The sequence below is a fragment of the Physeter macrocephalus genome, chromosome 20 (assembly GCF_002837175.3).
Source record: "Physeter macrocephalus isolate SW-GA chromosome 20, ASM283717v5, whole genome shotgun sequence".
NCBI lineage: Eukaryota > Metazoa > Chordata > Mammalia > Artiodactyla > Physeteridae > Physeter > Physeter macrocephalus.
The window spans coordinates 115,021,839-115,035,309 of NC_041233.1; the positions used below are offsets into that span (position 1 = coordinate 115,021,839).

Sequence of the window (13,471 nt, forward strand, 5' to 3'; positions counted from 1 at the left end):
ACTCCAGTGGGTGGACTTCTGTGGTATAAGTGTTCTCCAGTCTGTGAGTCACCCACCCAGCAGTTATGGGATTTGATTTTACTGTGATTGTGCCCCTCCTACCGTCTCATTGTGAGTTCTCCTTTGACTTTGGATGTAGGGTATATCATTTTTGGTGAGTTCCAGTGTCTTCCTGTTGATGATTGTCCAGCAGCTAGTTGTGATTCTGGTGTTCTCACAAGAGGGAGTGAGAGCACATCCTTCTACTCTGCCATCTTGAACTAATCCTCTATACATTTTTTCTAAGTCCACTAGGGGGCAATACTGCTCTTGGCTTTCTAGAAAGTGTCACCACCTGTCCCTGCAGGTATTTTCTACCTCAGCTCAGAACCAGAAAGCCAACACTGCCAAAAACTGAGGTGCAGTTAGGGCATTCTAGGACCACCTGCGCCTCTGGAAACATTCTCAGTCCCCTCATTGGCCCCAGAAATTCTGTTACTAAACTGGACGGCACAGAGGTGCCGACATGCCTGTCCACCACCCGCGGATTTGTCTAAGTGCTGCAAGAAGCCCTCAGGTTCTATAAATCGACCACAAAATCATCCATAATAAGAAAAAAGATGAATAGTGTTAATAATAAATACTAATAAAATAATGAATGTTATTAATAAAATACTAATAAATAATGACTAACAATGACAACAAAAATTGAGGGCCATCATAAAGATAATAATAATACCACCACTATTAATGATAATAAAAATAAACCTTAAGGTAATGGGAGATTAGAGTACAGACTCTCCTGTATGACTGACCAGGTACTAATTTCTGGTCTCATGGGATATTTTGGCTTCAGAGTCCAAGGTCTGCACAAAGAGAAAAGAAAGTAAGGCAGAATGTTGCAGGAAAAGAGAATACAAAAACAAGGAGGAGGAGGACACAGGTGACCTTGGGAACTCTGGCACAAACCCCGGAGGACAAATCTCACAGGGATGTCCTAAGGGACAGAGATAGAGGGACTTTGGTCCTGAGCCTGCCTACCCCTCCACATCCACTGATTTCAGAAGTTCTACCCCGGGAACTGCAGGCGAGGAATGCAGGACCACAGACCCACAGCCGGAGCACAAGCCCCAGCTACACCCACAGGAAGCCCCAGCCTCACCTCAGCCCTCACAGCTGCATGCCCTCTGCCACCTCCTCCTCCAGAACCCTGGGGGTCCAGACAGCTGGCTGCTGTGTATCTCAGAGGTAGGGTACAGGAAGGTGTCAGTGACAGCTGTTTCTGGACCAGCAGGGGGTGGCATAGGCCAACGAGTGGTTCTAGAACTCTCCGAGCAGCTCGCTCGCTCAGGCTGAGGGTCACACCCGCCGCGCCTCTCAGTGCAGCACCATTTCCAGGTAAGCGCTGTTACCATTTACTGAGGCACTCAGGTTAAACTTACTGGATTACTCACATGTGCCCACTTTCATTATAAACGTCATCATGGCCCTATACTTCGTCTCTCAAACATTCTCCATCCTCTCTCTCTCTGTACACTCACATTGTTTTAGACTGGAGCCTCACCTAGGGTCTATTACTGCAACAGCCTTCTTCCAAGTAGATTGCTCTGTCAATTTAGTTACTCGTCCTGGCCAATTCCGGGGATGTTTTTATAAAATTGGAATCTAATTTTGCACAGATTAAGGTGTGCACTTCACCTTTCTGTGCTGCACACAGGCAGGTGCGTGCACACACACACACACAAAATGTTGTTGTCAGTCATAAAAGCCAAGCATGAGTTTTATTCTAAGACAAGAGCACTTAGGATACTCTAATATAAGAGCTAGAAAGAAGCTGAGAGGTGATATAAGTTGATATTTTCCAGAGTATTCCAGAATACATTTTAGAATTGGTTCCTGGGAAATTCGTTAAAAATGCAGACCTCTAGGCATTAGAAGGCATACCTAGACTTGTAGGCACCCTACCAAACTAACATTGCCTGGAGTGGGGCGACGTGTCTGCATTTTGAAGCAACTTTCCCAGTTGTTTTTATGCATAATGATTGAGAGTCTCTTGATTGCGACCCAACAGATCTCAGTCTGTACGGGCGCTATCAAGATGCAAGGGGGATGGCGCTCCTGCCGATGTCTGGACCTCTGGTGAGGAGCAGGCCTAGAGACTCGGAACTTAGACCCAGACCCCCTGCCTTCATGTTCAGAGGCACCTGACTGCCCTGCCAGTGTTGTACGCACTTGATGCGCTTTTGAGAGTAAATGACCACAGGATTCAACTTCCTCCTCAGCCCTGAGAAGCAAAGCCTGGTCTTAACAATAGGGAGCTCACACCTTATTGGGAGGTTAAGCGTCTGTTAAGCAAACTAACATACGTGTGGTTAGTATATCCTGAGCAGAGCACTGTGGGCTTTCGGACCAGGAGTGAGTGGGGCGATTAATCACGAGGAGGGCTAGCAAAGCCTGGGAAGTACTCACTAACACAATGTCTAGTCACTAACTAAACCAACTGGCTGCTGTACACAGCCCGACTCCTTGTAACTGAATATAGATAGCTCTTTGCTCGGACACTTTACCTGGAGCCAAAGTGTTTGTAGCTTATGTTCCCATTTAACAGGGTTTTCTGGTCAAAAGTGTGTGCCCACATCTCTCTAATGAACTGAGCGTCCAACAAAACAAGGATTCTCAGCCTTCTTGCAAAGGCCATTCTGTGCGCATAGAACATTTCTGTCCACAAGTACCCTAATGAGGTACAGGAGGGCACTTGATATCTGGCCAAAGACATTCCGCTGGTGCCAGGGAGCCACAGACGGAAGTTTTCTCTGCCTCTTGGAAATGAAGCCAAGCTTTCTCCTCTCTCTAGTCACGAGGACTGCCGTTCCCCCGCTTACCATTCTCTTCTTTACGGGCCAAGTCCCACCAGGTAACAAAACAAACTCTGCTGAAGCTTAGGTAAGAGTAGGGTGCCTGAGGCCTTACAGGGGTCCAGTGTTCACAGCAACATCCGCATCACCTCTGCCCTGAGCAGGGGTCTCGTGGGAAACCGGGGAAGTCCTGCAGCCACCTGACTCAGGAGTTCTCCACAGCAGCTCTCAGTTAGATGACATGAAGCCAAGGGCGTTTCAAGCGCTTGAAACCCTCTTTGATCCAGCACTGAAGATGAATTATTTAGGCAAGTTTACTAGCAGCTTCTAGATCTAGGTAACAAAAAAATGAGGTCCTTATTCTACTAAATCTTGGTCTCCAAAACTCCTCTACTTTCAGCAAAAATTAGCATCCTAAGATACTGATATAAGTGCTATGCCAAAGTTATAGGACTGGCGAGGGGGGTCTCCTTGAAAGGCTTGCTCTGAGTCCGAGAGACCTCCAACCCGCTGCCCCTTAATACGGTTGGCAGCCCAGCCTTGATGATGCCCCTGAAGGCTCCATGCCAACCTCGGGCTATCCTCTTCCTTTTCAACATCTGTTCTCCTAAAGTAGAACTTTAAACACAGGGGTCAATATGGCACTGCCGTGAGTGCACCCCCTGCATTCTGCATGCGAACGTGGATCACAGGTACAGGCACAGACGACGTATATCTCCAGGACATGTAGATCTAAGGAGGGATGAGCGACTTAACTGCTTTACATCAAGAGGATTGTCTCACCTTTTCCTGAGAATTCAGGGTCTCAAGGGTTGGGAAGGAGTAGGAAGGTAGACAGATGCGTGAACGGGGACAGTCCTCAGATAAAGAGCGGTAGTCTACTTAATACCAGCCCTGTTATCCATCTCAAATTCCTTGCCGACTGTGGGGTAGTGGATATATTTCACTATCTTCTGCATTCACACACATAGAATATTACTATTCTGGTTACAGGTAAAAACGCAGATGAAAACCTTGAATAGACAGCCTCAAACCCTTAGGACTAATGAGATCCCATGAGTTTCCTTCCAAAGCCTGCTCTGACCATCAGATCCTTCAAGGCTTAGCGCCTTAAGCTTTCAGTCCCTGCGACACTTCTTTTGTCTCTCTTTCAGTCTTGCTTTATTTCTCTCTGGCTCTCACTTATGAAACCTCTCCCTCAGCCTTGTGCCAGTGCCCTATTTTGAGGGCTAGCTGACTCTTCCCTGGACTATCTAGCAACCAAGGTTGCTGGCCTATGATTTCTTGGAAGTCGAAGGCCATCGTATCTTTTTTTCTTTGTATGCCTGCTTCCCAGTAAGGGCCTCACATTCAGTGGATGCTTAACAAATATCCGTTAATGATTGCTTTGTGAACAGTAAAGAGTTAAATTCAATTTAATGCATTTGACTTTCAGCTGAATTCAATGGACTTTTGTTGAATGTCTATGAATGCCCTATACTGATTTGAAGCTATTCAAGAATTGGCTTTTATGTTCCAGAATAGGAAAATCTAGAAGTGCTGGTTTTGAGACCTCTCTTAATGTCGGCAAAGAGCTTAAGAAGTTGTCAGGGGAAAGGTGCACTTTGTGACATACAGGGACAGCTCAGAATCAAGCCACTTTCGAAACTGAACCCCTCATTGTGTATGACCCCACCGCCGAATACCAATATATTAGGACGTAAGTCAAATACTATTCAATGCTTTTAACAAGGATGTTTGTTTAGCCTTTAAGAATCTTAATGTACGCAGTGATTCCTGCAGCAGATTGCAACCTCAAAGACCAGAGCCAGGGAGAGAGGCAGTGAGTGCAGCCTCAGGATGCAAGAAATACTGACATGGGCACTGTTTGCATATTACATATGTAGGAATATTGTTCCCTTCCCCCAGAAAAATATCCTCTCTAATAACTTCCTTGATGTATATTATCTTTTGGATCTGTATTTCAGTTCCACTTTTGAAAGACACACACATACACACACACATATAGAAAGAGAGATATCTCTAAAAAGTTTCTTCTACTCTAGGAAAACCAGCAGTACAAGACTAATATTAAATAAAAACTGACCTCTGTCATCGGTGTTAGGAGATAATGAGGATCGAGAAAGACCCAGAAGAGCTGGGGCGTGTGTGCCCTGGCATGGGGGCAGGGCTGCCCACGGCTAGCCTTTCGTTACTTAGATGCACTCGATATTGTCAGATTTTACAGCAATGCCCCAAATCCAAATTTTTGTGTGAAAGCAGATTTTTAAGAAATCAAATAACAATGAAAAATCCACACAAGACTGTTTCCAGATACTCCCTCCTCCCATGTAATTCAATAAAAATCCAGGGACACCAGGAAATAGCTACCACAACTCTCTTCCCTGTGCAGGCAGGGCCGGTTTCAAGGAAGTCTGTGAGCATTCCAAACAGCTCCTGCCAGGAATTATGCATTGACTCAGAAATCCAGGCTGGGAGATGTTTGGACGGCCGACCATGCTGCCTGCCCATGGTGCACGTACCTGAAGTCGACCCTACTACACCCAAGGAGCACTGACGCCCTTCTTAAGCTTTTTGTTTGTTTGGATGTTTTATTCTCGCTCTCTAGTTCTCTTTTGCTCTCGCCTCTCTTTCTGTCTTTGTTCTCACAGGGATTCTTAGTGAGTTCTCAATAAATAAAAAAACAAAACTTGCAAACACAAAACGTATTTTAAGAATTCGTACGATGTATTTTCACTTGGTCGTGGTTTGGTCTCCATCTTTCTATACGGCCTGGATGAGCTCCAGGTTGGGTGGGGGTACTTTTTTCTTACCTACGGTTTTTGCCTGGCCCGGCAGCCCTCCACCCTTCATCTGGGGACACTACTCGCCTTCCCCACTTGGAAAATGCACAACTTCATTCCATGCAGCCTTGTGGGGTCTCCCTCTCTATCAAAAGGGCAGATCACAGGAAACCTGCATAATCGGATTTCCCAGACTTCGCCAGCAAGCTGAATGTGGACAGAGCAACACCCAGATAAAAGACAATTTCTTCTCACACCCTTTTCAAAGCCAGTCCTCCGGGTTCCCTTTTTTCCACATTCTCACCAACACTTCTTCTCTTTTATCTTTTGACAATAGCCATCCTAACAGGTGTGGGATGGTATCTCACTGTGGTTTTGACTTGCATTTTTCTGATGAATAGTAATGTTGAGCAATTTTTCACATACCTATTAGCCTTTTGTATGACTTCTTTGGAAAAACGTCTATTCTGGTCCTTTGCCCAATTTTTTAATATACATATTTATCACAAAATGGTTACCACAATAAGGTTATCTAACACTTCCATCACCTCAGATAGTTAGAATTTTTGTGTGTGTGTTGCAAACTTTTAAGATCTACTCTCATCAACTTTCAGTTACACAATAAATTACTTACTATTAACTATATATACCAGGCTGTATATTAGATCTCCAGAACTTATTCATCTTACAGCTAGAAGCTTGTACCTTTTGACCACCTTCACCCATTCACCCCAACCTCACTCCCTGCAACCACCAATCTACCTGCGGTTTCTATGAGTTTGGATTTTTTTTAGATTCCACATATAAATGGGATCATATGGTATTTGTCTTTCTCTGTCTGACTTACTTCAGTTAGCATATGTTCTCAAAGTTTGTCCATGTTGCTGCAAATGATAGGATTTCCTTCTTTTTTTTCATGACTGAACAATATTCCATTCTGTGTGTATGTATATGCCCAATGCATGTTTCCCAACACCATTTATTAAAGAGACTATCATTTCCCCATTGAGGAGTCTTGACTCCCTTGTCAAATATTAGTTGACCATATATATGCAGGTTTATTTCTAGGCTCTTGATTCTATTCTATCAGTCTACGTGTTTGTTTTATGCCAATAACATGCTGTTTTGATTAATATAGCTTTGTAATACAGTTTGAAATTCGGAAGTTGTGATGCTCCAGCTTTGTTCTTCTAGCTGACGGCTTTGGCTGTTTAGGTTCTGCTGTGGTTCTATATGAACTTTAGCATTTGTTTTTTCTTTTTCTGTGAAAAACGCCATTGGAATTTTGACAGGAATTGCACTAAATTTGTAGATTGCTTTCAGTAGCATGGATATTTTAACAACATTAATTATTCTGGGACATCTATTCATTTATTTGTGTCTTCTTCAATTTCTTTCATTATTTTCTTATATTTTCAGTGTATAGGTGTTTCAATTCTTTGGTTAAATTTACTCATAAGTCTTTTATTGTTTTTGATGTTATCACAAATAAAATTGTTTTCTTAATTTTTCAGATAGTTCATTTTTAACATATAGAAATACAACTAAGTTTTGTATGTTGATTTTGTATCCTGAAACTTTACTTAATTCATTTATTAGTTCTAACAGTTATTCATGGAGTCTTTTAGGGTTTTCTATATATAAGGTTATTTCATCTGCAAAGACTATTTTAAAAATAAAACTACCATATGATACAATAATTCTGCTTCTGGGGTTTATTTTAAGGAAACAGAAACACTAACTCAAAAATATATTTGCACCGCCACGTTCATTGAAGCATTATTCACAATAATCAAGACATGGAAAAAACCTTTGTCCATGGAGAGATGAATGAATAAGGAAAATGTGATACACATTATATATATGGTGAAATATTATTAAGCCATAAAAAAGAATGAAATCCTGCCATTTGTGACAACATGGATGGATCTTGACGGCATTATGCCACGTGCAATAAGTTAAATACTGTATGATCTCATTTATATGTGGAATCCAAAAGAAAAAACAAACCGAAAAAACAACAAACTCATAGATACAGAGAACAGACTGGTTGTCACTAGAGTCAGGGGGTTGGGGGTGGGTAAAAAGGGTGAAACGGTCAAAAGGTACAAAGTTCCAGTTATAAAATAAATAAGTCCTAGGGACGTAAAGTACAGCATGGGTGACTATAGCTAATAATACTGTACTGCATGCTTGATAAGGGAGTAGATAAGTTGATAAGAGAGTAGATCTTAAAGTTCTCATCACAAGGAAAAAGTCTGTAGCCGTGCATTGTGATGGATGTTAATTAGACTTATTGTGGTGATCACTTCTCAATATATATATATATTGAATCATTATGTTGTATACCTGAAATATAATGTTGTATGTCAATTACATCTGAATAAAAAATCATTTCTTTTTCAGTAATCAACAAAATAAGAGGACAAAAATTCAGTAAGCATATAAAAGACCTGGACAATATTAACAACAAACTTAACCTAATTAATATTGTTTAAAAACTTCCCACAACAGCAGCAGAATAAACATTCTTTCTAAGTGCACACTTACCAATATAAACCATATTCTGGGCCACAAGACAAGTCTTGATAAACATAAAATTATCCAAATCATATAAAATATGCTCTGTGACCTTAATAGAATTAAACCAGAAATCAAGACTCAGTACTTAGAAAATTCCCATATATTTGGAAATTAAACAACACGCTTCTGGATAAAAATGAATAAGCATTTGAACTGAGTAAAAACAAAAATACGACATAACAAAATGTGTGGAATAAAGCTCCAGTAGCATTTTGAAATAAATGTATAGTACCCAAATGCTTATATCATCAAAGAAGAGCAAATTAAATCTAAAACAAGAAAAGCAGGAGATTAATGTAAATAATAAAAGAAATTAAACAGAAAATCAATAGAGAATAAAAAAGAAATCAAAAATTGGTTCTTTGAAAAGATGAATAAAATTTATAAATGTCTTACCATTCTGATCTGAGAGAGATAGATAAAAAGAACACAGATTACCAATGCCAGCCATGAAAGAAAGGACATCAGATCCTACAGATATAAGATGAATAACCAGGCATTATTAGGCATAACTGTATGTCCATAAATCCAACAAGATCAATGAAAATAGGCAAATTATTTTAAAGAAACAAACTACCAAAACTCACTTAAGAAGAAATAAATAAGAAAGAAGAAAAGACAAACTATAGAGACAGAAAGATAAGACATTGTCAGGGGCTAGGAACAGGAGACGCTGACCACAAAAGGATGTGAGGGGAATTTTGTAGGTAATAGAACTGTTCTATGTATTGATTGTCGTGTTGGTTATATACCTATATGCATTTTTTAAATCTCATAGAATTGAGCTAATTTTTAAGGAATAAAATTCAGATGTCTGTTGTGTAAGACATCTCAATAAATCTGACTTAAAAGACAATACAAATATCAATTCTGTTCCTGTCTTCTACTTTTATTGCTCCCTTTATCTGACTTCTAATAGCTTGTGTCTTCTTTTCATTAAGCTCGAATGTCATGATAGAGTTCACTTACAAGAACCTGCTATATTTCTCCACCCAGAACACGGCCTTCCAGAGTAACCACAGCTTCCACCCCCATACCTTTCCTGTACCTTTGAGGCCTGGCATCACTACAGGGACAGGCAGAAATCTGGAGGAGGTCCAGTCATGCAGAAAAGCCTACATCACCCTCTCTTATAGTTCAAAGTATAAAACAGTGGGCACTGATACTGGGCGATGGAAAAAAATCCCCTCTGGCTCTGCTCCTGATGCATTCATATAACCCGAACTGTTTCCTGGGTTCATTCAATGTCAGCTACCACCTGATGACCCTACAGCCAAACCTTAGCCCTAAGGATTGGTCCAAATGGCTAGAAGAAAAACAAACCCTGCATGAGGATATAGATGCTATAAGCCAGAGTTCTCAAATGGAGATGCTTTTGTCCCCGGCACATAGTTGGCAATGTCTAGAGATACTTTCAGTTGTGACAACCAGAAAGATGCTACTGGCACCTAGTGGATAGAGACCAAGGATGTTACTAAACATCCTACAATGACAGAAACGACCTTCAGGACAAAGAATTATCTGACCCAAAATGTCAGTAGTGCTGAGATTGAAAAAACTCTGCTACAGGCTTTGACACAATGGTAAGAACCAAAACCCAGAAGAGGATAAATATCTGGTCTCAAGAGCATGTTGTAGCCTTCCTAGGAAAGCCCTAATTGGTGTGAGGCATCCACCCACTTCCATAACTATCCTTCAGGATGGTGTGCGTTTAATTCATGGACATGCAGCATGTGAAAGTAATTCTCAGACACTCCAGCATAATTGGTGATATTTTTCATTCTTACATATTGTTTCTCTCCTGTTTTTGCTTCTCCATCTTTTTCAGTGCCTAACCACCTTCTGGCCCAATTAGCATCAGATCCCATTGCCTGAACGAATCTGACTTAATTCATCCCCAGTTCCATACTTCTCTTTGTATTTTGCCCTAGAACATTGTTTTCCTAGACGACTTAAAATCTTAAAGTCAAGGAGGGACTTCCCTGGTGGGGAAGTGGATAAGACTCCCACATTGCTAAGACTCTGCACTCCCAAATGCAGGGGGCCAGGGTTCGATCCCTGGTCAGGGAACTAAAACCCACATGCATGCCACAACTAAGAGTTTGCATGCCACAACTAAGGAGCCCACGTGCCACAACTAAGGAGCCCGGCTGCTACAACTAAGGAGCCCTGGAGCCGCAACTAAGAAGCTCACCTGCCGCAACTAACAATGAGTGCAACCAAATAAATAAATAAATATTTAAAAAGTAGTAATCTAAACTATGTATACTTTAAAAAAAATCTGTCAAGGAAATTACAAATGCATTTACAACATAATCACTTGAAACATCTGCACATCAAAGAAAATCTGACTGCTCAACCTTTATAACATTGCACCCACTGTGGCGTCACTTCCCCCAATGTCTCTTTGTTCCAATTTCCTTGATACTATGCTCTCCAGTGATGCTGGGACCAGGGCTGTGCAAATCACATTTCCCAGACTCCTTTGCCGATTGGCTTCAATGACAGGCCCTACAGGGGGATGCAGAGCTTGGAGAGGGGGAGGGACTTCCTTCCTCATTTCTGTTCCCGTCACTGCTGCTACAGCAATGACAGGTTGCATCCAGGAGAAACGGTTGGCCCCAGGGTCCACCTTCTCATGGCATTCCAGGACCAAGTTCATCATGTCCTCAAACAGATGCCAGCAGGAGCTAGTTGATGCCCCTTCTTCATAGATCTGAGGGGTGACCCTGAAAGGTCTCCCCTTAGAGCTGCAAAGGCACCAGGCACAGCTGCACAGCATGCCCCTCCTCCGAGGCCTGAGGGTCACAGGACTCCTTCCCAGGCTCCTGGTTGCTTCCATTTTGTTGTCTCACTGAGTGGTGTTATCTACTTCCTGCAGTTATTTCTGGGTTCCCTCAGCATTCTCTTGGAACAAATCCTGACATAAATCCCCTTTGTCCAAAATACTAGTATATTCTAATTGACTGGATCCTGACTGATAGAACTGCTACTACTATTGTTTCTCCTGTCATTGCTACGGTTACTACTGCTATTATCATCCTAGATAACACATCTAGGTAACACGTCTAGTTACCTAACCATAAATGGACAAAGAGTAATGCAGATGACATTTCCTCAATCACAATTGATAGATCAAGTATTAAAAATACATTAAGACTATAGTGCACCTAAAACAGCAATTTTTAAGGTAAAATCTACAAACACTTTCAATTCTAAACATCATAAATGTGAAATATAACTCAGTTTCTATTTTCCACGTAACATAAAGAAGAACTGACTACATATGAGTCCTCTCAGAATCCTGAACAATTTTAATGAAAATAGCATAGATAAGTATGTTTGATAATAATGCATGTAACTGGAATTTAATAACAAATGAAAATTAAAATAAGAAAGCATAAAGTAATTCAAAAACATTTTAATAACTAGAAAGGAAATAATGAAAATACTCCTTATACTGGTTTACTGATCAGATAAGCTAACATTACTCCTATAGAACATGTGGAATTATTATGTAAGACGATGTAAAATGTAAAAATTTTTTTTCTCAAATAAAAATAGATAATTCTTTTCTTATATCTTAAAGTTAAAACGGTAGCAAATGACAGGGAAAAGTTCTGTATTAATTAATATTATGGCTAATTATAGACATGAATTTTAGAGCCATTTCTATCAAGTCTTTAGATTTTGACAGCATATTTATATATTTTATTTCAAGTTACATTGTTCTTAAAACTGTAATAGTACTTGCCCTCCAGTTTTTTTTTTCAGCATCTTTATTGGAGTATAATTGCTTTACAGTGTTGTGTTAGTTTCTGTTGTATAACAAAGTGAATCAGCTATACGTATACATATATCCCCATATCCCCTCCCTCTTGCGCCTCCCTCCCACCCTCCCTATCCCAGCCCTCTAGGTGGTCACAAAGCACCGAGCTGATCTCCCTGTGCTATGCGGCTGCTTCCCACTAGCTATCTATTTTACATTTGGTAGTGTATATATGTCCATGCCACTCTCTCACTTAGTCCCAGCTTACCCTTCCTCCTCCCCGTGTCCTTATCTCTTTCTTTATGAAAATGGTATTTGGTTTCCTTTTAATTATCTGATTCTGGTTTAATTGTTTGCTTGCATCACTGTCTCCCTGCTAGGCTCGAAGTTCTTTTATTGTAAACATTATGTCTTTTTACAGTTTTTTATTTTTGAGAATAATGTCTGACAAAGCAGATGCTTTGGGTTGGCGGGGGGCCGGGGGAGAGAGGAATTAACCAAGAGTGAGCAAAGTTGTGAGTGACTCAGAAAATGTAAGAGGTTCACTTATGTTCATACCCAAAGAAGTGGTGGACAGTCTTCTCTTTCTGGCACTCACATCTCAGAATCAGATGGCCATACACCATTATCTGAAGCTTTGGATGAAGCAATGAAATGAAACAAACAAGCAAAACCTCTAAATGGATATTTGTTTGCTTTCTTCTTTTGTGATTATATAGCTCCTGATGACATGAGGTAGGATCTGTAATTGAACCTTATCATTGTTTCTGCTGAATTCGTCATTATGCTTATAACCAATAGCAAAAGATAGATAGATAGATATGTAGGTAGATAGATATAGATAGATGATAGATACAGATAGACATAATAGATGATAGATTTAGTGAGATGATAAATATATATAAATATAGATAGATTATAGATGATTGATAGATACAATAGATAATAAATAGATAGATAAATGATAGATAGATATAGATAGATAGGTAGACACAGACAGATAGATACAGATATACAGGAGCTGAAATGTCTCTTACAGAAACATTTATCATGGAGTATTCATTGTTTTTCCTTCTTCCAACAATCAGCATAAAGTTGACAAAGAACCATCAAGTGTTTGTTTATCACAGGGAATACTCTTGAACTAATGATTGCTTCATATTTATTCTTTCCGTTTCCCTCATTCTCGCATTCTGTTCTCTCACTCATTCTCTCTCCCGCCCATCCCCTCCCCCGGCCTCCCAGCCCCACCTCTCTCTCTTACACACACACAAACTCGGACACATAATCGTATGCAAGGTAGATAGGGTCACTTTCACGGTTACTTTAAATGTTGTTACACATTTATCTCTTTAACATATGGCTGGAAAAGACCTGAAATACAATTGTAACACCCTCATGATCCTCCCACCTGAACTTCACCCTATTGAACCATGTTTGCTAGAGAAGAGATGCATACTTGTATTATTCGCTATCTGTTGCTATATAGCGTATTACCAAGA

At 40.5% G+C, this 13,471-nt stretch overlaps 1 protein-coding gene across 1 annotated transcript; it reads left to right on the forward strand.

Moving 5' to 3' along the window:
* Nucleotides 1-3,075: 3,075 nt before the first annotated feature.
* On the forward strand, nucleotides 3,076-5,391 carry DEFB108B (defensin beta 108B). Its single transcript, XM_024115785.1, is given in 3 exon segments — nucleotides 3,076-3,142; nucleotides 5,227-5,258; nucleotides 5,260-5,391. Coding segments are annotated over 3 exon segments (231 nt in total).
* The last annotated feature ends 8,080 nt before the right edge of the window (nucleotides 5,392-13,471 follow it).